Source organism: Saccopteryx bilineata, chromosome 1 (assembly GCF_036850765.1).
Source record: "Saccopteryx bilineata isolate mSacBil1 chromosome 1, mSacBil1_pri_phased_curated, whole genome shotgun sequence".
In the NCBI taxonomy this organism is placed as follows: Eukaryota; Metazoa; Chordata; class Mammalia; order Chiroptera; family Emballonuridae; genus Saccopteryx; species Saccopteryx bilineata.
The window spans coordinates 187,223,861-187,250,162 of NC_089490.1; the positions used below are offsets into that span (position 1 = coordinate 187,223,861).

At 45.7% G+C, this 26,302-nt stretch overlaps 1 protein-coding gene across 5 annotated transcripts in view; it reads left to right on the forward strand.

The window, feature by feature from the left end:
• The window catches only part of ZNF827 (zinc finger protein 827), a 164,056-nt gene extending 138,513 nt beyond the window's left edge, over nt 1-25,543 (forward strand). The window contains exons 9-15 of one of the 5 annotated variants that reach the window (XM_066232504.1): nt 7,751-7,888; nt 10,794-10,965; nt 12,036-12,202; nt 17,472-17,663; nt 17,968-18,145; nt 20,131-20,163; nt 21,608-21,735. In XM_066232504.1, coding sequence (XP_066088601.1) covers nt 7,751-7,888; nt 10,794-10,965; nt 12,036-12,202; nt 17,472-17,663; nt 17,968-18,145; nt 20,131-20,146 — 863 coding nt within the window. In that variant the 3' untranslated portion in view covers nt 20,147-20,163; nt 21,608-21,735. Of the gene's footprint in view, nt 1-7,750; nt 7,889-10,793; nt 10,966-12,035; nt 12,203-17,471; nt 17,664-17,967; nt 18,159-19,765; nt 19,833-20,130; nt 20,164-21,607 lie in introns of all 5 variants that reach the window. The other 4 variants (XM_066232495.1, XM_066232476.1, XM_066232486.1 and 1 more) reach the window with 4 other exon arrangements.
• Nucleotides 25,544-26,302: the final 759 nt, after the last annotated feature.

Sequence of the window (26,302 nt, forward strand, 5' to 3'; positions counted from 1 at the left end):
TGAGAGGATTGTTTTGGCAGGAGGTACAGGGCTCTCCTTGCAGCACAAAATGCAGCAGCAGAGCCAAATGCTACACCCCTCAGGGGGCTAAGTGAGGTTAATACTGAAGCGGGGCAAACTGGAGTCCTTTCTTTTGCCCCTTTTGTCTTCGGTTTGGTTTGGTTTGTTTTGGTTTGGGTGTGGGATTGGTTGTTGGGTTGTTTGTTTTTCTTGGTCTGTTTGTTTTATTACCCAAAAAAGCTCCCCAAATGTCAATGGAAGGGCCAAGGTAACTTCAATAGTAACTAGTTAACCTCTGAGGGGTTGACTTTCTGGATTCTCCCGTGTGATCTTCCCCTTGTTCGTTCTCTCGTTTGATTTTTGCCATAGTGCGGTTTCTCACTGCTCCGTGGCTAGAAATAGTCTAGGCTGACACTTTCGAGAAGAGAGACAGAACGAAACCCCAGTGTCTGTGAGTTGTTGCTAAATCTATCTGCACATGTCCACTTATAACCGAGAATATTAGAGTCAGAGCCAAAGGACAGGAGGAGTGGGAAAACCCCTCCTTGTTGGCTGGAGACTTTTTTTTTTTTTTTTTACTTTTTTTTTTTTTTTTTTCATTTTTCTGAAGCTGGAAACAGGGAGAGACAGTCAGACAGACTCCCGCATGCGCCCGACCGGGATCCACCCGGCACGCCCACCAGGGGCGACGCTCTGCCCACCAGGGGGCGATGCTCTGCCCATCCTGGGCGTCGCCATGTTGCGACCAGAGTCACTCTAGCGCCTGAGGCAGAGGCCACAGAGCCATCCCCAGCGCCCGGGCCATCTTTGCTCCAATGGAGCCTTGGCTGCGGCAGGGGAAGAGAGAGACAGAGAGGAAAGCGCAGCGGAGGGGTGGAGAAGCAAATGGGCACTTCTCCTGTGTGCCCTGGCCGGGAATCGAACCCGGGTCCTCCGCGCGCTAGGCCGACGCTCTGCCGCTGAGCCAACCAGCCAGGGTGGCTGGAGACTTTGATGTTGACGCCGTAGAGCTTGGAGGGGCTTCCACGAGACCGTGGCTCTAGCCTCTGCTCTCCCAGAGTCACCAGCCAGGTCACTGGGGCACTTCCTTAAGTTCTCTGGGCCTCAGTTTCCTTTATACAGAGAGGAACATTGAACAAGATGGTCCCGGAGGTTCCTTCCTGAACTAAGGTTTGGGGCAGGGCAGGTTTACAAATCCTGATGCCATTACTTGACCCTGTACACGTTGTGGGGTGCCCTGGGACAGGAGAGTCCTGGAATCTTAATCCTTGGTTTCATCCTCAAGGAAATGAAGGAGTTGGATTCCAAGAAAACTTGATCTAATGTTCTGTCGAGTCTGTCAAGCTCCTCTCAAATTCCATGAAATAAGATGGGCTTATTTTATGGAAAATTTTGGAGAAATGCTTGATGGGTTTCATCTTCCCAGGGCCTGTGCATAAAATGAGAGTTGTCCCCTTGGATCACCATGTGATAGCGGGCAGGGTTTAGGATACTGTTTCTTGGTTATTAACCCTCATCATTACACACGAGGGGCCCTGGGTTCACTATGAACGGGAATTGCTGAGAGCCTTTGTTTGGGACTGCTAGGATGGTGACTCTCCATACATTCTTTCTGCTTCTCCAGCTGTACAGTGGGGATAAAAGGGCTTGCTCCTGTGAACACATTTACTTCATTTAAAACAAAGGCCCGATTAAGGAAGAGGAAAATCCCTCGATGACATTCAAAGCAAAGACCATAGGTGGAAAACTAGAGGGAAAACCACCTGTTCAGATAGTTCTGAGTAGCCAGGAATTTATGTATATCCCAGGAGCCAGTATAAGAGTATAAAGAGAAATAAAATGAGCTTATAGGAGACAAAATCCTCCGAGACTCTTATAAAATAATATTCATGGGTGGGCAAAAGTAGTTTACAGTTGTTCAAATGGAAAATAATACAATCATTAATAAAAAGTAATACAAGAATAAACTGTTTCTTGTACTCACAACTGTAAGCCTACTTTTGCTCACACTGGTATTGGCTTTAGAAAGGTATTGTGTTGTCAAAGAAATGAGGAATGCACAGCAAGGAACACAATGAAATGAAAACCCAACTTATTGAATGAGAGAAAATATTTGCAAAATGTATTTCTGGTAAAGGGCTTATATCCTAAATATCTAAATAACTAACACATCAAGAGCAAAAAAATATCAAACAATCCAATTACAAAATGGACACAAAATCTAAATAGACATTTTTCCAGGAAAGATACACAAATGGCCCACAGACATATGAAAAGATGCTCAATGTCACTAATCATCAGAAAAATGCAAATCAAGACCAGATGAGATACCACCTCACCTCTGTTAGAATGGCTACCACGTATAAGACAGGAAGTAAGCAGTGTTGGAGATGATGTAGAGAAAATGGAACCCTTGTGCACTTTGATTGTTATAGAAATTGGTGCAGCCACTACAGAAAACAGTGTGGAGCTTTTTCAAAACACTAAAAATGGAACTACTATATGATTATCAAGGTATTTATCCAAAGAAAACAAAAATACTAACTCAGAAAGACACCGGTATATGCACACTCATGTTCATTGCAGCATTATTTACAATAGTCAAGACGTGGATGCAACCTAAGTGTCCACCAATGGATGGATAAGGAAATTGTTTATTTATACATATACCGTATTTTTCGCTCCATAAGATGCACTTCTTTCCCCCCAAAAGTGGAGGGGGAAATAACTGTGCATCTTATGGAGCAAAAAATATGGTATTTTATTAAATATTTTAACACACCATTTGGTTCAGAATTTTTTTTTCTTATTTTCCTCCTTGAAACTCTAGGTGTGTTTTATGGTCAGGTGTGTATTATGGAGCGAAAAATACGGTGTATAATATATATATATATACACACACACACACACACATATATACACACACACATACACACATATACATATATATACCTATATACATACATACATATATATATACACACATATATAAATGTGTGTGTGTATACATTTTCACAGTGGAATATTATTCCACCATAAAAAAAGGAAATCTTGCCTCTATAGTAGGAATGAGCAGAAAAGGAGGAAAGTTGAGAATAATTGTTGAGTTAACCAATAATTTGTCTGAGAGTTTGTGTTGAAGAGAATAATCTTGTGGCTTGTTGTTATAGGAAGAAGTAATGATATGGAACCTTTGGGGGGTAAAGCTCATGACTGTAAACATTTCCTCTAATAAAATCATTAAATCACAGTTCTTATGTTGAGGTAAAACACCTATTCAGGAGGCAAATAGCCTTATTTTTCACCCTGAATTGGCCATAAACCTTAACTAATGCTATTTCCAGGCCTCAGTCTTTCCCACTATAGAATAAGAATAATGTTTATTCCCTGCCTCACTTGGACCCTTTCATTCAATCATTCATTTATTTAACAACTAGATAGTACGCACCTACTATGTATCAGGCACCGTGCTCATGCTGAGGATACACAAATAAATAATGCAGAAGCCCTTTCCCTGACGACTCACATTCTAATGGAAGGGAAGCCAGAAGCGTATTTACTGAACACTGCAGCACGTCGGACTCCGATGGGAGCTTTATATTAAAAAGATGTATATATGATGTATGCTATGTAAACAAGTAATATAATAGGTAGAGTGGTGCAAGTCGTGGTAGAAGTATTCATAAAAGTGCTTTGGGACACAGAAGGCCCGTTCTTGCCTGGGGAATCGGGAAGGCTTCTACCAAGGCAACGAAATCTGAGATAAGGCTTGAAACTGAGCCAGACATCGCTGTGCAGAAGTGCTGGGCTGGGAACTAGCTGCTGGTGGAGGCGCAGTTGACTCAAAAACATTGATGGCTTACCAGGGACCAGATTGTTCCCCAAAAGGGCGAGTAGCCCACTCTGCTGAGCCATTGCCGATGGGAGGTGACATGGGGAGTGGGAGGCTGGTGTGGCTGCAGCCAGGGGGCGAAGGGCCTCAGAAGCTGCATAAAGGGGTCAGGCCTTGGGGGACCATTGGAATACAGGGCAAGACTTCATCAGATCTGTGCCTCCGAAGGATCATTCTAGAACCTCTGAGAAGGGGCTGCTGGACTGGAGAAAGGCCCATGGCAGAGAGAGGCTGTTTGGGAGGCTTTTGCAAAAATCCGGGGGATGAGGCTCTTTTTTATTTCTTTTCTTGGTTTCTCAAATGTATTGAAAGCCAAAGAATTGGAAAACTTTACATGATCGTAGGTCCCGTTTGGCTTCCACCTTGTTGTGCTCACACACACACACTCACACACACAAATTGAAAGGTGGTATCTTTTGATTACACCTCTAGAGCACGTGACCCCAGTGGTAGCCCGCCAGTTCATCCCCTGCACCCTGGTGGGGAGCGAGCACAGTGCCTGTGTCCAGGAACCGAACTTTAAAATCCACACCCCACGGGACACTCGCCACTGCCTCAGCTGCGGTCTCCTTAATGTGGGGCCACCATCCATGTTGCTCATGCATAGAGATAAGAACAACCTACGTCTCAGCTTTAAAAGTATTTCTTCATCAATAGGTTTTCAGTTTAAATATTTGAAGATATTTTTGAAAACTTCTGATCAGCAGGATCTGGGAACAAAACGTGCCCTTCTTTCCCGGAATGCCACCGAGAGGACCTGCGGTTCCAGCCGGCAGCTCGCAGGGACCGTGTGGTCCAGAACTGCTTCAGAAAGGCAGGCCATAGACACTGAAAAGCGCGTCCTTGCTGGGGGTCCGGCATGGTCAGTTCTCACGCGAGAATTAGGTAGGCAGCGCTGGGCAGCTGACTAGAAGTGTTGAAAGCACAGAGAGAGAAGGGAAGGAATCAAAAATGGATTCCGAGGTAAGGTCAGCGGCTCCTGGTGAATGATTGGGTGTGTTGAAAGTCTGAATGGAAGGAATCAAAACAGTTACTGAGGTTTCGCCCGTGGCATTTGGGTGATGCCATCCCCAGGAAACGTGGAAGGGTGCCGCATTACTCAGGACCTGCTCTGTCCATTGAGCCTCCACCGCCCCATCCAGCTGGGATGGCAAGTTCACGTTCCTGGATGAGGCTCTGAATGGCCTGTGGTTGCCTTGGTGCATGCGAACTGCAAACAGGCGGCCGTAGTAAATGCAGACAGCAAGGGGGCAGAGGAGCTGATTGCCAGACAAGGCGTGGGGTCCCGGCGCCGGGAGGTGGCTGGCCAGGCGTGGACAGCCTCGTGCTGGCCCCAGCGGCCCCTCCGCTGCTGCCGGCTGTTCTTCCTGCTTCACTGAAGCACCGTCTCCATCATTTTAATCATATTTTTAAGGCCGGTGGAGGGGATTAGACTTTTCTCATGATGCTTTGACTTTCAAGTGTATGACTAATACTTGAAAGAATTAAGAGACTTCTTTATTTTTAATTGCACCTCCTTGTTTAGTATGTGACTCAATTAATTCATTCTTGTCGTGAATGTATTGGAAGACCCTGTACCCTCTTGACCTCTCCTTGTAATTATTACTATCATCCTGCTTTGAAGCACTGTTTTGATTACACACTTGAAAGGAACTTCTAAACTCCCCTCTCATCACAATGCAGCTGAAATGCCCACTGTTTAGACTCAAGGATGTTCAGCTCAGAGTGGTTCTTGTCCTCAGCGGGTCAATGGCCTCTCTTTTCACCTTCCTATTCCCCCTTCCCCTTTAGAAGTTTGTGGTCACACATTCCAACTTTAACAAGAAGGCTAGCTCTCATCTCTGAGGCCCAAAGGTCCATGTTTTAACAAACACAGATAAATCGATAAATGTGCCTGATCGTCGCTGGCACTGCCAGCAGGTGCCTCCCAGCAAACATTATTGCAGTTTCACCATCACCCTATCACACCCTCCACCACCATCCCTTTCCAAACACACACCCGGTTTTATTTCTCCTTTCCTTAGATCAGGGGTCCCCAAACTTTTTACACAGGGGGCCAGTTCACTGTCCCTCAGACCGTTGAGGGCCACCACATACAGTGCTCTTCTCACTGACCACCAATGAAAGAGCTGCTCCTTCCAGAAGTGCGGTGGAGGCTGGATAAATGGCCTCAGGGGGCTGCATGTGGCCTGTGGGCCAGGCTATAGTTTGGGGACACCTGCCTTAGATTATACTCTCTGGCAAATCTGCATTCAAATGAAAATCTACCCAGCTGACACACCCAAATGCAGGTGAGAGCCAGTATCTGGGAAGTAGTTTTAACCAAGCTGTGTGAAATAAAGTTCTTTGTTCCCATGTTATCTCTGACCGGTGGTCTGAGAATTTTTCATCTACTTAGAGCCTCTGAAAAGTTTCCACCATGTCCATGTAATTATCACTACATGGTACCCAGCTCTATAAAGCAGTACTGTGCTTTAAGAAGTACAGTCATTTGCTGAAGTAAAGGACTTCAGCAAGTCATTTGTTAACCCAGTAAGTCATTTGTCTTCTTCAAAGCAGGCCTGAAGGCCTCTTCATGGCCCAGGCTGTTGTCCTCATGGAAGCATCCCTCCCTCTTTTTGGTCTTTCTCTGTCACTTATCTCCGTATATTACTATAAAAGAGATGTTTGTGTAACCCACTAAAGTTCAGTGAGAAGAAATAAAGTTGATAAAATTAAAGGGTAGCCTATGGATGACAATGAGAAATTAAAAATGTTTAAGATGACAGAGAATGTATTAACATCCATTTATTTCATTCACAGCTGGGAATTCTGTACAGATAACTTGTGGCACTCACTGTTTTCCCGAATATAACGAATAAGACCTTTGGGGAAATTCAGGTTGTGCACTCTGGCATTAGGGAGTTTTAAGTGGAAGCGTGTTTTAGCCTGTTCACATTGCTGTAACAAAATACCACCATCTGGGTGGCTTATAAACAACGTAAATGAATTTGTCACAGGAGGCTGAAGGCTGGACGTCTAAGATCAGGGTGCCAGTGTGGGCATGTGCGGGCCCCCTTCTGGGTCGCAGACTTCACTGTGTCCTCATACATGGAAGGGATGAGGAGACTGTGGGGCTTCTTTTGTAAGGGCACTAATCCCATTCATGGGGGCTCCACCCTCATGACCTAAGCACCTCCCAAAAGCCCCACCTCCTGTTACCATCACCTTGGGAATTAGGATTTCAACAAGTGAATGTGGAGCGAGGGTACAAATATTCAGATCATAGCAAGCAGCTTGCAGTTGTCCTCACTGAGTCGCTGTACCATAAATTCCTCATTAAAGATTCTGCACAACCCCTCTGAACACAGGGCAAAACTTTTGATCATGAAAGGCAGTGAAAGTGTATTTCCTTACAAGGGATTGACCCATTTGTTTTCACATCAGAATCTAAGACTCAGCATTCTTGATTTACTGTCTTGGGCAAAAGTCTACATTTCTGGAATTTTAACATGCAACTCAACCATTCACTCATTCAACAGTTTTCCACTGAGTACTGATTGTATGGTGGACACAGTGCTCAACGATGCTACCAACCTACTAGACTAGAGAGTTGAGTCGGCTGACCTTTACTGATGAAAGCGAGAAAACACTGGGGACTTGAGGGCCATTGGAATTCATTCGCCACCACGACTCTCAAGAATAGTCTTCTTAGAGACAGCAAATGAGCATGAAGAGCAGAGGTTACTGGGCCTTATCGTAGTGATCAGCCGCATTCTTTAGAAGGAAGCAGCGGCTTCAATCCTGAATGTGGACTAAACTGAAATTTGTGCATGTTGCCTTGTTTATTCCTCATGATGCTTTGTTCTTTTGACCTAGAAACAGAAAAGCTCGTGCTAGAGGCAGGCAATGGATTGCCATCCTGGAAATTCAATGACCAGCTTTTCCCCTGTGATGTGTGTGGGAAAGTATTTGGCCGACAGCAGACGTTGTCCCGACATCTCTCGCTGCACACAGGTGAGTCGGGGCCTCGCTGCTGTGCCTTCTCCAGTCTGGGCCACCAGCATCTCTATGAGCGAAGCTCAGTTTCTCTAAGACAGGGGTAGTCAACCTTTTTATACCGACCGCCCACTTTTGTATCTTTGTTAGTAGTAAAATTTTCTAACCGCCTACCGGTTCCACAGTAATGGTGATTTATAAAGTAGGGAAGTAACTTTACTTTATATAATTTATAAAGCAGAGTTATAGCAAGTTAAAGCTTATAACAATAATTACTTACCAGGTACTTTATGTTGGATTTTCGCTAAGTTTGGCAGAATAAATCTTTATAAAACAACTTACTATAGTTAAATCTATCTTTTTATTTATACTTTAGTTGCTCTGCTACCGCCCACCATGAAAGCTGGAACACCCACTAGAGGCGGTAGGGACCAGGTTGACTACACTGCTCTAAGAGAACTATAACAGGAAGTGGTGCGAATGCTTTCATCCTGGCCTTCCCAAGCCATTCTAGCGGGTGTGTTTGAAGAAGGCCCCAGGAAGGCTTGTTTATTTGTATTGAAAGGATGCATAGAATTCAAGCAGGATTGATGAGAAAAGATGCACATTTAAGCATATCCCGGTAAAATTCCTCAACTCTAAGGAATTTATTGCTCTTGTTGGCATAGGGGATGGGGCTGTACCCCATCTTACTGGGCTCATCTCATTGTAGGTGGGAGTAGTCATGACACAGAGCACTGCAGTGGAAGAACAGTTCCTGTCTCATTTACATGTAATAGTAGAGAAATACAGCCAATTCTGTGTATTAGGAAAGGGCAAGCCACCACGTGAAGGAGTGAAGGAGGAGTAAATATTAACTTAGTCTATGTAGCAAAAATAAGTGACGACAAAAAGAAGTATGGTAAACTCAGTCATAAACATAAAGCACAATGGAAATAATGAAATAAAGTTTTCCATTTTTACACGGAATATCAGACTTTTTAAAAAGTTCAAACATATCTTACTGATCGGAAATGCAAAACAAATGATAAGGATAATAAAGAGAGGTGCTGCACCTCACAGGAAACCAAAAAGAAGGAAGGATGGCAGTATTCATATGACAAGAATTATGTTCTCTTTTATAGATATTTTTAGTATTTTCATCTTAAATATGAAACCACTAGACAAAATTTAGTCTTGTACTTAGCCACAGAGAAAACTTCAATGTGTTCAAAAAAGTAGAGTTTCTTACAGGTCACATGCACATAGGTACTTAAATGAAATTCAAAACAACCAAAGGTCAATACAATATCCTACCTAATCAGATCAAAGAAGAGGAAGAACATCAAAATGCAAATGATAGCCCTCTGGAAGGCATGAAAAGGGGAACATTTCAAACCTAGACCTGTGACAAACAGCTACAGCTCTTTTCCAACGAAAGAATTTTCAGTGGAAAATTTATAGACTTGTGTTTTAATTAGTAAAGAAGAAATACAAAAATAAAAGAACTTAGCATTCATCTTAAAGAATTAGTAAAAGACCATAAAATAGATAAATTTCCTTAGCCTCAACTAAGAAAAAAATAGGAAGCAAAAATATTCAAAGTTAAGAATGAAAAAGGAAGCCTAATCATTAATGCAGATGCTATTAAATAATTTTTGGAGAATAAGGGCAAATCTATGGCAAAAAGAAATAAAGACTAAAAACATAGGTGACATAGAAGCAAATTTTTAAAAATTGACCCAAGAGGGGAGGGGGAAAAATTATGGAAATTTGGGAAGATGGTGAAGGAGATACTATAATTGATAGAGGGAGGCATCAGGTCTTGATGGCTCCTCTGTGACCTTCTAGGACTAGGAAATTCCAGTGTTATTAAACCTTTCCAAAGGACAGAAAAAGAGAGAAAATTCAGCAGTTCACCTTAATACCAAAATTAACAACCTCGCTTATTAATACAAATGCAAAAATTCTAAAGAAAGGGCTCTATTTAAGCAGCACCATTGGGCCCCTCCCCCTAGCTCCGCTGGGCCCCAGGCCACCAGCCCCTCCGATGTTGGGGACCATCTATAATAGTAATGACGCCTTACACTTTGTTGTAGAAAAAACGTTTCTGTGTTCTTTCCTGTGAAGTGGGTACGACAGGTATTTTTTGAAGGCCAGCTCAGTATTACAAAGTAAGGACGCTAAGGATAGAAAATGGAGCCGAAGCCGTTCTTGTCCTCTGCTACCCCCACCCCGTTTCCTTTTTCTGCACAGTGAAAGCAGAGCCTGCTCCTTTTACTTCAATTTGCTTGATTAACCAAATGAATTCAGATGGCCACTCTGGAAACAGTCCTAAAACACTGTCAGTTTTAGGAGAGAGTTTCCATTAAGAAATTAATTGAAAATTTTTTCTTATTGATGTAAAATAGAAATTTCCAATTATTTCACACAAGTCATTCTTTTTATCCTTTAATTTCATTAGTTGTTCTTTTTTGTTTGTTTGTTTGTTTTCAGTTTCCTGGCTGACCCAGGCCTGGAGCTTAGGGAGAATGATGGGGTTTCATTTATACACCAGTCCTGAGTTTCACACACCCCCTTCCCAGCTTAGCACCTACCCACACCTGACACATGGGAAGGCGTGTGTACACACACACACACACACACACACACACAAAACATAATATGCTTTTAGCCCATCTTAGCCTACAGGTGTCCAGGAAAAACAGATGGTTCAGTTGCCCTGGGACATCTTTGGATCTTTGGACATATTCATACAGGAGTGACCCGATGTGTGAAGATTTCTTAGAGATTTACAATTCCAGGGTGTTCTTTTTTTTTCCACTTGAAATGAGACTTGAAACCCCCTTTCCTTGATACCTTTGAGCAGTCTCATGCAAGGTGTTGACATTTCGTTTCGGAGATCAGTTGGGGTTTGTTTTTTCTCCTGTTCCTTCTCCCCCAGAAGAAAGAAAATACAAATGCCACTTGTGCCCCTATGCTGCTAAGTGCCGTGCGAACCTGAACCAGCACCTGACCGTCCACTCGGTGAAGCTGGTGAGTACGGACACTGAGGACATTGTCAGCGCCGTCACCTCTGAAGGCAGTGACGGGAAGAAGCACCCTTATTATTACAGGTGAGCTGCGGCTGGCACCCGGTCACCCAGCCTTCCCAACACGCCCTGCCCGTCTGCCAGGCAGACGTGACCAGGCGCCTCTGCTCAGTCAACACACTGACCTTCGTTTTAATCGTTGCTTTGCTTAGATGGTCCCCTGCCGTTGCAGTGGCTTTCCCTGGCTGGCAAGTCCTGGTGGAATTAACTGAAAGGGAACCGGTCTCGGAAGTGGCTCTCAGGATTGGGGCTCCAGAAAGTGGCAGGGCTTCGGGGACTATTGGCTCTTAGGTCTGAGCAGCTGGCAGGCTCCACCTTTGAAACGAAGCACCTTGCTGCTTCCTGAGAATTGTCCTAAGGAGAAAAGGACTTGGAAAAATTACTCTGAGAACCGTGAGGAGATAGCCGTAGAGGCATAGCACATATTCCCTGAGTTGTATCATCCTTCAGTCCCTGGAATTTTATGGTTTTCTCCCAGATCCAACCGTAAATCAGCATTTGGTGTGGTTGCCATGAAACCCCAAGTCTCAGACTTTCTACCACATCTTGCTTGTGAGAGAAGCTCCAGGGATTGGTAGAGACTTGCTTTTGCATGAAATGGCTGCAGCGATTGGTGGCTTCTCTTGGGAATTGTCACAGACAGGATCGCCATCCATCTGACAGCCTGTGTGTGCTCCCATTCCCACACGGAGGTGTGCGGCAGCGGGCGGGAGGCTCACAGGCGTGGGGACACCCCAAGCAGCTCCGTGTCCCAGCCTCGCTCACGTCTAGGCAATGCTGCAGCTCTTTACCCAAAGAAATCCATTAGGAGATGTGCAGCATCTGGCACCTGTAATTTTTAATTACCTCCACGATAATTTAGCATCATCATAGCATGTATGGGATTGTTCCACTACACTGGCTCTTAAACTGTGCAGCACGGTGACCAGTTCACAGGCACCCCAGAGAGCAGAAGAATTTCCTTATGCAACACCTTTCCGCTGGGAGGGAAATGTATGTGAAAGCCCCGTGTTCTGAGTGTACTGGGTGTCTGTGGGTAGCCTGCATTTAGAATATCACTCCTCTCCCCTCTTCTCCTTCATCCTCTCATATAGCTGTCACGTATGTGGGTTTGAGACGGAGCTCAATGTCCAGTTTGTCAGCCACATGTCGCTCCACGTGGACAAGGAGCAGTGGATGTTCTCTATCTGCTGTACCGCCTGCGACTTCGTCACCATGGAGGAAGCAGACATAAAGGCTCACATCGGCACCAAGCACACAGGTGACCATTCCTGTCAGTCCTTCTCCATCCCCCACCACACCAGCCTGCCTGCCCACCCGGTGGAAGCATCTTCCCCACCCTGTGACAGTGACATTTCCTTCTTCAGAAGGAAGAGCTCCCCCGGCAGAACCACACTGCCCTGTGGCCGCAGCGCCGTGGCCAGGCACACCTTGTGCACCGGCTGATGTGAGACACTTACAAGTCGGGAGAGTTGAGAAGTGCTGAGCTGTTTGCTTGTCATCGTCACCATCATAGTGACAGCCAGCATGCTCTCCCGATTTCCCAGCCTGCACCTGTGCATGCTGGACCCCATGTAAGCCTCAGAATGACCCTCGGAGGTCAGAGCCATTGTTATCATAGCTTACAGGCTGAGGACCGAGGCTCAATAGAGGTCAACAGTGGGCTGTGGCTCCAGGGACTCAAGCCAGAAATGTTGTCATTCCAGAGCCTTCTCTCTAGCGCTGATGCTCTGGCAGCCCCCCACAAACCTTGGCAAAGATTGGACCTCTGGTTCTGCTGGGCCAGGGCCCTGCACCCCTACCCAGCAGGCTCTGCCCCTCACTGTGCAGCTGCAGCCCGGGACACCGTCCATAGTGACACGAAGCAGGTCAGGTCCAGGCCAATGAAACCAGGTTCTCCTGACACAGCCCATCCCCCCCCCCCCCGGGGCCCCAGCCAGGTCTCTGCCAGCCCTGCCTTTCATTCCGGACCCCCGCCATGCTGGTTAACTTCTTCCATTTAATGATGTTAGCATTTTGACTTTGCCATGCAATTATCCTCTCACAAGTGATAGTTACAAATGACACGGGTGTGAGGTTGTTACGTGAGAGCGAGGAGGAGCACCCCGCATTGGCAGTGCTTACAGATCATGAGCTCGTGCTATTGATGGCAACCCCGGGGTCTGGGCCAGCCCCTCACGTCACCGGCATGCGGAGGCTGCGAGCAGGGAAGTCTCCCTGACATGTGTGCTGACCACGTGCTCGGCCGAGGAGGCTCGCTCTGTGCTCTGCTGGCGGCTTTAGTTCCATGGTGCCAACAGCAATAAAAACTTGTTTTTCTCAGTAAGTTGAGCAGCTCCTACTTGGAGGTCTGCAGAGAGTCGTTCTGCTGAGTGAGAAGGTGCCACTTTTACAGTCAGTGTCTGACCATAACCACATTAGCGCTGTGAGCAGCAGGTGAGCTGGGAAGCCCTCTTTGAAGACAAATTAAGTTCAGCGCTCCTGAAGTAACTAATGGAGGAAGAGGCCCACCTCTCTCCTGTTCCCACTGGCTTTTCAGATGTTCTTTTGCTCTCTCCTCCCTTTTCTGCTATACTCCCGTCCTTTTAACCTCCTCCACCCCAAAGTATGTCTAAATCGAGCCAAGTGCTCCCTCCCCACTCACTTCACAGCCCCACTGCACCACCACCCCACTTCTAGAAAACCACAGAACACATAAAGGTTGGACTTAGAATCTCTGATTTTGTGAGTCTGCTTCTCTACATTGACTTACTTGTCACAGGAGTGGACGCGCCTTTTACTCTGGGACCTAGACCTGCAGTGCCGTAGTGTGACCGAAATGAAGTTGTGATCTACAGGAGGGGCTTCGATCGACACAGAAAATTTTCATTTGGTCTTCACAGACTCTAATGCTCCCTTTCTGGCTACTCTTCCCCGAGGCATGCTTGCAAATGTGTTTCTGCAGTGACCCCTCCCTACTCTCTTTTCTCCCACTCCCCAGCTCCTTGTCCCTGCAGAGAACATCAGCAAGGGGAGAATGTCCCCTCTGGTGCTAGTGACTTCCTGGATGCACATTCCGCTGCAGTTTTTAAATGTTGCAGCAGTGGCACTGAGAATCTGACTAGCCGTTTGCAAAGACAGCCATTGGTACCTTATCTCACACTGAAATCAAAACAACTAACACTGTCCCTGTTTACACATCTGGCCTACAAGGGCTTGAAGGAAACAGAAGAGAATATTCATCCTACACAGGTACAAGGATTTGTAAAACCTTAAGGGGTAACAAGAAATCACCAGTTTAGACACATAAAAATTTCTTTTTGTGCAAAAGAAAGGAAGAAGAGATGGATGGAAGGAAGGAAGGAAGGAAGGAAGGAAGGAAGGAAGGAAGGAAGGAAGGAAGGAAGGAAGGGAAGAAGGAAAGAAAAACCACCATATTCTGAAAATGTGTTTGTAAAAAAATGACAAAAAGCCAATATATTTATAGAGAGAATTCATGTAAACTGGTAAGGAATAGTTTAGAATTTGCAGAGAACATCAACAGTCAATTCACAGTAACAGAAATCAAAGCTAACAACATAAGGAAGAATGTTCAGCCTCACTAAGTAGTCAAAGCAAAGCTCAAGAGTGGCTTTACATGCCTGACCTGTGGTGGCGCAGTGGATGAAGCGTTGACCTGGAAATGCTGAGGTCCCCGGTTCGAGACCCTGGGCTTGCCTGGTCAAGGCACATATGGGAGTTGATGCTTCGTGCTCCTCCCCTTCTCTCTCTCTGTTTCTCTCTCTCTCTCCTTTCTAAAATGAATAAATAAAATAAAAATAAAAATAAATATTAAAAAAAAAAAAAGAGTGGCTTTACATTAACCTGTTGAGTTAGGAGCACATGTTATGGTGTTACCTACTGTGGCCAGATGCTGCTGATACTCTTGTGCCTGTGGCCCTGCAGAGTGGCAGAACTTAGGGAAACTATTTGAGCAATATATAGAAGAAACTTAAAAAATAGAATGCTTTGTGACCCAGTAATCCCACTTCTGAGAATTTTATCTGGGGGGGGGGTGGGGGAATCAACCAGCAGAATATTTTAACTTGAGATTTAATTTTAAGGAGATATTTAAGTTGAGTAGGATAGTCAGTCCACTTGTTGGATCTGAAGCATAGACTCCCTGTATTTTCTACCTTAACATCACACACTATGGGGTTGCATTGAATTGGTTTGGGGAGAATTGACTCTTAACAATATTTAGTCTCCTGAACCATGAGTAATATATAACTTTACAGTTATTTGGGTTTTAGAAAATACATTTTTAATTTATCACAGTGTATGTACCCTACCACTTCATATGTAGTAGAAGACCCCACAATAACATGCTTCCATTTCTCCCCCACTAGCCTTTGTTATTATTGTCATATACAGAATTCCCTTAAGTATGTGTTATAAGCCTTACATTACTACTGCTTTTTATTTTAACAAAATTAGTTTTATTACCATTTAAAGAGATTTAAATAATAATGTAGTTGCCAGTGCCTGTGTTCTTCATTCTTTTGTGATCTGTTTTTACATTTGGTGTCATTTTCCTTCTGCCTGAAGAATTCCTTTTAACATTTCTCATAATTTAGGTCAGCTGGCAACAAGTTCTTTCAGCATTTTTACATCAGGTTTTTTGTTTTGTTTTGTTTTTGCTGCCTTTGTCTTTGAAATACGTTTTCATAGTTGTTTCGGTACTTTAAAGATGTTGTCCACTACTTGTATTGTTTCCAGTGAGAAATCAATTATCATCCTTATTTTTGTTCCTCTGCACATAATGTGTCCTTTTTTGTCTGGCTGCTTTTAGGACTTTTTCTTCATCTCTCTTATGCTTGAGGCTCACTGTGCTTCTTGGATCTATGGGCAAATAGTGTTCCTCAAATTTGGAAGGATTTTGGCCTTTTCAATTTTTTTTTCTGCCAACCCCACCCCATCTGGGACTCCAATTAAACTTATATTAAGCTGCCTAAAGGCATCCCACAGTTCACTGAAGCTCTTTTCATTTTTGTGATTCTTTCCTGTGTTTCATTTCAGGTCATTTCTATTGCTGTTATCTTCAAGTTTACTAATCTTTTCTTCTGCTGTGTCTAAATTGCTAGTGATTCCCATCCAGTGTATTTTTCATCTTAGACATTGTCATTTTCATCTCTAGAAATTAGATTTGGGTTTTTTTTCCATATCTTTCACCTCTCTACTTAACTTTCTGAACATATAGAATATAGTTATATTACTGTCCTTATATCCTGGTCTGCAAATTCTAACAACTGGGTCAGTTTTCATTGGTTGATATTCTCCCCAGTTGAGTTGTGTTTTCTTGTTTCTTTGCATGCCTGAGGATCTTTATTTGCGTGCCAGACATTGTGACTTGACCTCATTGGGTGCTTGATATTTTATATTCTTAAAAATATTCTTGACCAGTTAATTACTTGAAAACTTTGATCCTCTTGGGTCTTGCTTTCATGACTTGTCTGGAAGGTTTGGAGCAGTGCTCCATCTCGGGCTAATTATTATCCACTACTAAAAAATCATCCTCAATTTTCTACCCACTACCCTGGGGATTATTAGGTTTTTCCCTCACAAACAGGCTCTGTTCTCTAAGCCTTTCAGGAGGCTTTTTCTCCCTCCAGCACATGCTCTGCTCCATAAACTGCTAAATTCTCACAAGAGACCCTCTACAGGTCTCTTAGTTCTTCCTCTCTAGTGCTCTGTCCTGCAAGGTCCAGCCAGGTTGATCACCCAGACCCTCCCTCAGCTCTATCTCCTCAAATCAGCAGGTCTGTTGGGCTCCACCTTCATATCCCCTCCCTACACTACAGCCTGGAAAGGCTCACAAAGTAAAATGCAGGGCAGTCATAGGGCCCTCCTCTTTCCTTTCTTGTCTCTCGAATGATTCTTCTTTATTGCCTGAAGTTCAGTATTGTGAAAACTATTATTTGATATGTTTTGTCTGTTTTTTTTTACTTATTTCAGTAGCGATGGTCAGTTGCATCTCTGATGCACTATCTTGAATGAAAGCAAAAGTCTACTGTCACTAGACTTTAATAGTCTATTGACTGTTTACTCCTGGCACTGAGGGAGAATCCATTGTACTGATGAAGAACATGATGCTAGAGTCAGGCCAATTGACTAACCTCATTGTGCCTCATTTCCCTCTTCTGTAAAATGGGGGTGATAATAGTTGTGCCTTAGCAGGGTTTTTTTTGAGAGAACAAAATGAGACAAAACATTTAAAGCATGACCCAGTTTTTGGAACTTGGTAACACTTTCAGTACATCTTAGCTATTATTGTCATCTTAATTATTGTAAGACCTCCATAAACACTCATCAAATGAATGAGTGCCTGCTCTTGGCCCCAAGTACCATGAGTGTCATCACCATAGGTGACTGGGACCCGGGACCCCAGTGGGTGCACTGGAGGAGCTGGAATGATGACGTAGCCATGAGACACAACTCCCCAACCCCCACCTGCTGTTATTCTGGGATTTATGCCTCCTGAGTAACAGACCTGGGCATTTTGTATTTTCCAGGGGAAGATAGGAAGACCCCAAGTGAATCAAATAGCCCCTCATCATCCTCCCTCTCAGCTCTGAGTGACTCAGTTAACAGCAAAGACGACTCAGACAGCTCTCAGAAAAACAAGGGTGGGAACAACCTGCTGGTCATCTCTGTCATGCCCGGGAACCAACCCTCACTGAACAGTGAGGAAAAGCCAGAGAAAGGTAAGGAAGATGTGGGGTGGCCTGCTTAACCCTCCCCACTCAGGACGGATGACTCCTTGTCAAGAGTGATGTTGGGAACAGATATCAGGCCCAGGAACATTTTGTTTTTTGGCTCCATTTGCACTCAGTATGGGGTGGAAGGCTGGGGAGTGTGACATTGACTCCAAAGCTATAACTTCCTTTAGCACAGAGATGCAGGGAACAGTGTCTGGAAGGGTATGAACTCAGGGGAGGTGTGAAGAAAGGGGATGTCGGCTCTGCTCCTGCCCTCCTGCACCTGTACACCCAGCTTCGGTCCTTCCAGGGTTCGAATGCGTTTTTTGCAACTTTGTCTGCAAGACGAAGAACATGTTTGAGCGTCATCTGCAGATCCACCTCATCACCCGGATGTTTGAGTGTGACGTGTGCCACAAGTTCATGAAGACCCCCGAACAGCTACTGGAACATAAGAAATGCCACACTGTCCCCACTGGTGGGCTCAAGTAAGGAAAGCAAGTACAGAACCTTTTACTGTGTTGATATTACACACCCTTTCCCCATCCTCACCCTGTCCCCTCCCTGAAGAGTTTTGGGGTCATGAGAGGGAGAGTGTGGCATGAGGGGAGTTCGGCTGGCACCTCGGCTGCCTTTAGCTGGATATGAATTAGCCCTGTCCCCGAGGGGGTCAGCAGACATCAGCAGGAGATTCCATTACACAAATAGCCCGGAATCCCGAGCCAGCAACAAGGCCCGTTGGGAGCATCTCAGCATGCAGCGCAGGGGCAGACTCATCCTACACTGCTCGGGTTTTGTTCAGACTTGATATTAACGGACTTGGGTTAGTGTCCCCAAGTGTAAATCATTATACTGTCACTGCAGTTCACCATCTGTTTTTTTTTTGGGGGGGGTGTTTGTTTTTGGTTTTGTTCTTTTTTAGTGATTTGCCATATACCTTTTATATAAGCATTACAACCACTCTATCCACACCCACCCCAAATACTGGAACCTTGCCACTTTGAACAGGCAGGAGGCATTTGTCACGCAAGGGCCGTGTGCCCCCTGTGCTCCTGCAGACACGCCTTCTGCCTTCTGGGGAACTGGAATTGGATCTCCCAGCCTGAGAGCTGACCGTTGCAGTCACGTTATTCACAGATCGCCCCCCACTCCCCACCAAAGACCTAGCTGGTTAGCACCATCATTAACCAATATTTGCTAGAAGCCCTCTGGTCTGCAGTGACTGTCAGTTATTATCAAACACACTGCACATCTGGCTTGATAACAGGTGCTAGAGGGCGAAGAAGGAATAAAACCTGGTTTGTACCCTCAGGAGGTTGTATCCTACCATGGCCGGAATTTAATCTTCCAGTGATTCTGAAATCAGGGTCCCTGTTCACAAGGCACTACAGTCTAGGAAAGAGAAAGAAGCGTGTGCTGTTAGACACAGAAAGACACACAAGTTTCAAGGCAGAATTGTTCATGTTTAGCTGAAATGATCATGTAATTTAAAAGAATTAAAAATTGCATTTTACTTAATACAAATGGGGGGAAAGTCTTTGTTTTAAAACATTTTGATATTTGTAACTTAGAACTTGCCAGAGGGGTGTCATGACTCTCCTGAGGGTGCCTGGAACGACAGACCCAGGACCCTGGGAGTCCAGTGTTGGGGACACACGGGGGTGTCTCTCCCCTGGCTTCTACTTGGTCGGGGGGGCCCTCCTCAACCACCTGCTCAAACAGCGGAGTTGGGGGGGCAGCCCCTCCTGTGAAATTCCACTTTGTTTCAGTCTTGGGGATGCTTAGGTGGGAGGCGGAGGGGTGGCCCCAGGGGCTGGGGGAGGGGCCGTTATAATTCAAGACAACTAACTCGTAAACGGGGCTTTAATTGGCTTGTTCCCACTGTCCCTTTCTAAACATTTGTGCACTCTTCTTTAAAAAGAAAAGCCACGTATTCCTGTGGTTGGACGAGTGCCCACTGCCCCTGCTGGCCGGCCGCGCAGTCACAGCCGTTAACCCTGCGGCTCCGCCCGCGGGTGCCTTTCTCCGCGAGCGTGGGGGAGGGTGCCCAGTGACCGCGGACACTTTCGCCACTGCCGGTGCGCTGCTAACGGTCCCCTGTGTGATAGTTTATGTTCTAGGATGACCAAGTAGAAGAATACTTTGAAAAAATTGATAATGCCTTCTGGCTATACAGTGAGTCTGGTTTTTTGTTTTGTTTGGTTTGGTTTTCCCTTTGCCATATCAAGAGAATTAATTTGCCTGAGAGAATTAATTTCCCTGAAGATAAATCCCGGGACCCTGACACACCCGTAGCACTTTCCCTGAGCAGCGACAGAAAGATTGAGCTGTGGGTCACAGAAATGTCCTTAATACCAAACGGACTGCCGATGTCTAACTTGCTTTTCTGTGATGGAACTGCTTGTACTCTATCTATATCCTGTTCATAATGCAGATCAAATAAGATTATACTATTATTTTTCTTTTGCCGTAGCTCAGGACAGTGGTGAGTTTCAGACTCCTCTAGGTAAGGCCCAGCTTGGCGTAGGGGTTGTGTGTGCACCTGACCTGGGATTGGGCTTTTATTTCTCTCGTGTGCACTCTTCTGTGAGCTGAGGGTCAGAGGCTGGCGGCGAGCTTGGCGCTGAGGAGCGGAGCACGGTGCACTGGGTTGTGTTGGGCTCTGCTGAACACCTCTCCAAACCCTCAGAGGACAACTCACTCCTGGGCCCTGCCTTGCAGGCGCCTGGAAGAGTTGAGGCAGCCACTTTTGCACCTGCATTCTGTTTGTAAAGAGAGCAAACACGCTACAGCTATCATATCAGCCACTGACTTGAGCCTGGCAGCTTCTCAAAGAGCAGAATTTGTCAACATGCCTTCCCTCACCACTCCGCCTAGCCCCTCTGGACAGCCAGGAGGCTTGGGAGGGAGCGCAGCCTCCTTGCCTAGGATGGAGAAACCGCCACCGAGAGGCCCAGGCTTTGGCCCAGGGCACATCCAGCTAGAGCCCACGGTGATGGAGCTGGGACCAGAATCTGCCTAAATTATGTGTACCAGTCCAATAATAACGCAGTGCCTACCTTGTGCTGAGTACTTACCAAGCACTGTACAAAATGCAGAAGAAATGTACGATATGGTCCTGCCCGCTGAGAATTTATGATCCACTTGGATTATTATTTCCATGATGTAATTATAAATAAAGTCTTCAGACACCTCCAGACAGCAGATGTCACCCTCCCTCCTTGTCCCTCACTAGTAGATGGGCTGGTGGGTGGGCATCCTTCTCCCAGGCCCCTGTCCAGGTCCTCACCTTCCTTTCCTGGTGGAGAAACAGCTGTAGGAGACAGATCTATGTGCACACTCACTCACACACACACACACACTCACACACACAACATACACCCAGGCTTTCTCATCCTAACCACCTCTCATAAGCACAATTCTGACCCTATGACTTTTCTGTTTGCTGGAGGTAGCTTTCCCCCTGTAAGCTGTTCTTTAAAACTCTTAGCCTTTCTGCGTGTGCTTGGTGTGGTGCATGAAACGTCGATTCTCTGTGTTGCTCCCATCTAGAGGGGACGTGGTGAGGTTTAGACCTCTGCTGTGTCTGGTGGGGGGTGGGGAGGGTTCCGAGGGGCTGGGCGGGGAGGGGGGGAGCCACAGCTAATGTAGTTCCCACCCATTCTCTGCTCCCCCCTCCTGAGGGTTGGTGTTCGCTGCTGCCCCCAGGAGACCCAGAGCAGGCTGAGCACAGCTGCACCTCGACAGAGCTCCTCCTCAGTGGGGACGGCTCTGTCAGCAGAGAGGGCCCAAGAGGGTCACCTTCACCCCCGAGAGGAAGCGGGGCTGGGCTGGGCAGGGGCAGCCAGGCCTCAGGGTTGGCAGGGTGGCTGGGGAGGAGGGTAGAAGCAGGGCCACAGCAGAACCTGCCTGGCTGACCCTCCCCTCCCATTGCTTCCCCCCCCCCCCAGGTGCCCATTCTGCATTTATTCCACCAACCGCCCCGCCGCCATGGAGTGCCACCTTAAGACCCACTACAAGATGGAGTACAAGTGCCGGATCTGCCAGACGGTGAAGGCCAACCAGCTGGAGCTGGAGACGCACACACGGGAGCATCGCCTCGGCAACCACTACAAGTGCGACCAGTGCGGCTACCTGTCCAAGACCGCCAATAAGCTCATCGAGCACGTGCGCGTCCACACCGGGGAGCGGCCCTTCCACTGTGACCAGTGCAGCTACAGCTGCAAACGCAAGGACAATCTCAACCTGCACAAGAAGCTGAAGCACGCCCCACGCCAGACCTTCAGCTGCGAAGAGTGCCTGTTCAAGACCACACACCCCTTCGTCTTCAGCCGCCACGTCAAGAAGCACCAGAGTGGGGACTGTCCCGAGGAGGACAAGAAGGGCCTGTGCCCCGCCCCCAAGAAGCCAGCCGGCCCAGGGGCCCCGCTCCTTGTCGTCGGGAGCTCCCGCAATCTCCTGTCTCCCCTGTCGGTCATGTCCGCCTCCCAGGCTCTGCAGACCGTGGCCTTGTCGGCTGTCCACGGCAGCAGCTCCGAGCCCAACCTGGCACTCAAAGCTTTGGCCTTCAACGGCTCCCCTTTGCGCTTTGACAAGTACCGGAACTCGGACTTTGCCCACCTCATTCCCTTGACCATGTTGTACCCCAAGAACCACTTGGATCTCACATTCCACCCTCCCCGACCTCAGACTGCGCCGCCCAGCATCCCGTCACCCAAACACTCCTTCCTCGCCTATCTCGGACTAAGAGAAAGAGCGGAGACTGTCTGAGGGCAGCCGTGTTCTGTACCAAAAACAAAGTGACAGAGACAAAAACAAAAAACCCACAAAACTTAAACACAACCCCAGCAGGTGGATGTTGCTGCAAAACCTACAGACCCCTGGGGGTCTGAACCACATGTACTGTATATCTTTAGTAAGGAATAGCGGATTGGCTCTGTGTGTATACCTATTGCATTGACCTGAAAGCTGCTTTATCCAATCTTCAGAGAGGTGACCTACTGCGTGCATCTACCTTCAGAGGCATGCCTCCCCCAGCCGCCCATGCCCACTCTCAGCCCTGCTCCGTACTTTTATCTGAAAAGGAATTTTGTCTTGTTTAACCCTAAAGAGAGTGTCCTTAAATAGCAATCAGCACTTGTACGCTTATCTACTGGTGCGTTTTGTTTTTCTGTTGGGTGAATGGGGTGTGTGGGCGTCTGCGGAATGCGACAGAGAAAGCCGTGCGTTTCAGTGTGCCATGAGGTTTCTTTCTATTGCACATCCCTTTCCTGGCTTCTGTAACGGCGATGAACAGTCTCCTGGCCTCCCGGGGGGTTCATCCACTGTGGTCTCTCCCCGAGCTCCTTCAACACCTTCCCCCGTTTCACGGCCGCAGAGCGGTGGGGCCTGGTGCTGGGTGGACGAAGAGGGAACGGAAGACGCCCGCGGTGCTGCTGGAGATCCTGGACACCGCGCCGAGGGCCTCTTCGCGGGTCTCCTCCGGTCCCCAGGGCACACGGCAGCCCGGCAGCCCGAGTCCGCTCTGGAGGAAACACCCGCAGCACCGCGGCCAGCATCACAAAGCTTAGGTGTGTTGTGTGTGTCCACACGTACACGTGTGTGGGACACACGCAGTGCATCTTTTTTTTAAGGGCAGATTATATATATATATATGATGTATTAATTCAGTGGTTACCATTTGTTTGCAGGAAAAAAAAATAGTGTGAGTGAAAAATGTTATGGTTGATAAATCCAGCCAAGGAGATTAAAAAAGGTTTGGATCAATTCTGGGTATAAATGCTCAGACTAAAAAAAAAAGAAAAAGAAAAAAAAAAGAAACGGCAGTTTTGCACAGTGCTTTGGTCTTGCACTAGTTTTTGTTTCTCATCTGCAAAAAAAAGTTTTTAAAAAGTAAAATGAAAGGAAGAAAATGTACCTTTTCTATGGAATGAGTAGACTGTATGTTTGAACATTTTGTCACAACCTCGTTGACATGTAACCACCCAACGACAAGGTGCTGTTTAGTCCTCTGGTTCCGTTTATGCCCCTGAGAAGCATCCACTATGTTTGCAGGCCGTCTGGCTCGAGCGGTCTTCTCCATGTTCTTGATAAATCTGTAGTCCATGTTGTTAACGCCTGGTAGATATAACCTGCTAGAAGGCTAACTTTATACTTATTTAAAGCTCTTACTTTGTGGTGGTTAAAATGCCAACTTATGTACAGCACTTTACGGCAGCAAGAAGCAGTTGTGATTGGTTGTGCGGCCCTTTGCAAATCTGTAAGAAAGTAATGGGTGTTAAAAAGAGGGAAAGGAAAAAACAATCTTTGGGCGAATAGGTAAATGGCTTGCATTTTTAAGACAACAGAATTTCCTGGGTGAAACAGGCTGAAAGAACAGGAAGACATGTGCTTTGGGACGTTTGGGACAAAAAGTTTCTCTATTATTTATCTATTGAAGAACTGGGTGCAGGAGGAATGCTTCTACTGCGTTGCTGTTTTCTATCAGGTGTTCTCCTAGAGTTGGGATATTTTTTTCATCTGTTTCACTAGGGGAAGATGAAAGCATCCCTCATTTTCTTCCTGTAGTCAGTTTGCTTCTCCGAGAGCCCCTTGAAATTGGTACAGTCGTACAGAGAGCCAGAAGACTGTACTGCCTGTCCATGCTGGGGTTCCCCTCATATACACACCCCACCCTTCTTCCCCCAGACCTAGCAGGCCTGCCGCACTTCCCTTTGCCAGTCACCTGGCCCTGGCAAACCTGTTTACACTAAGGAGAAGTCCCTGAGGGGCAGGGAGGCGGAGCCAACTAGGGCAGGAAGCTTCTGCTCCTCCGGTCACTCTCCTGCAGACAACTGTTCTTGGCCATGTTTGAAACGCCGATCAACCTCGCCATGTCAATGTCTCCATAAAAGACACTACAGACAATTATAATACACTCCAAGAATACCGGGCTAATGGGTGGGTTGGTTTTTGTTTTGTTTTTTAAGTTATGTCTTTATCCCCATATAATGGAGAGTGTGCCACTTGGCTAATAATGTGCTTTCAAAATTGCAAGTTCAGTGATGACAGGAAAGAGGTTCACGGTGACCCCACAGAGACTGGCAGCAAAGGTGAATCACACATAAGCACTAGCAGGTTACAAACCTGAAAGGACTACAGATTTCACAGCATGCCCCTTGTGCAATATGAGGTCCTAGGCTGCAACTTTCAAGATCGAGAGGGGTGTTGGAAGGAGACATTTACTGTTCAAATGCCATGCATTTCACTGCTTGCCACTGAACTTGTATTTGAATGACTTCGTTATGCTTAATGTAATTGGGCAACTTTTTTAGCACTTTGGAAAGAGTCATCAATCTTTCTGGTAAATTATAAAAGTTTTCTGAGTGAGAAAAAGTGTGTTTGGAGTTTGTTTGACTTTTTATATTATTATTATTGTTATTAATAAAGAAAAAAATCTACAGCATTTTCAGACTCCACTGAGATAATATGTACCCCTGAATCTGGTTTGCAGTTTGATACTCAGGGAAGGATGTATTCCGTAGATATCCTTTCCGTATAAAACACTAACGTCTTTGAGAAATTCACCTGCCAACTAACTTCAATTGTTTTCACTATGCATTCTTCAATGAAGGCTCGCTTATTTTTCCATATAGTAATGCAGTTAGTGTTCTCAGCACTTTCCTCTTTCTATCCTTTTTTAACCCCTCATATTATGTTCAGATGACCATACTATCAAGGTTTGTGTACATTACTGAAAATTTGTATTGTATAAAGCTTTTTGCATTACAAGGCTGTACAGGGTCATTTTGACAGTAACTGGTATATTCCTTTGCATCTTATGTTGCATTGCCAATTTCTAGTGTATCCAGTTTGGAAGTATAATATACTCTGATTAAAAAAAAAAGGTTGGCTATACTCTTGTTTCTTTTTCTTTCTTGGTTGCCATCCTTGACTACTTGTTAGTCCCAGGGTTCGGTTTGTCTTGTGTTGTTCTGATTTTTTACTTTTCAATGTATTTTAAATAAGTTTAGGAAGTATCCACTGCTAGTTATAACTATGGCAAAATGCAAGTTTTGAACAGCCATGCTTATGATGCAAACTGCTATTATGTCAGTCATTAGTAGCCATTAGGTTGGAGAGCATATCCATCACTCAGTACAGTTGCAGGCTAGCTCCCTCCTGATGTTATATAGTGACATCTAAAAATGTTCACCAACCTTACCCTCTCCTGCTTAGCATCATGCCAAAGGGGGGGGGGGGCAGATGAATAATCCCATTTATCTTAATGAAGTTTAGCAACTATGAGATTTTTAGTAGGGGGGAAATGGTAATGTTTTTAAAGTTAAATAATAATCTATCCAAATGCAAGTAATGATATATATATCATTAAGTTAAAACAACATTTCAAAATCCGCTTTGAAGTTCTATAATTAGAGACCTTCCCATGATTCAGTGATGGTTAATTTAAAAACAAAACAAAACAGTAAAGCAGCAAAAGAGAATGTTTTGCTTGGTTTACAACTTGCAGGCTTATAAATACAAAGTCCTCTACTCATGAGAAGAAATTATGAATCGCTTCCCTCTAACATTCAAAGTGACCAAACGTACTTTTTATAAAATGAGATAATTTAGGAGATGCCACTTTGAAAATGACTAGTCACTAA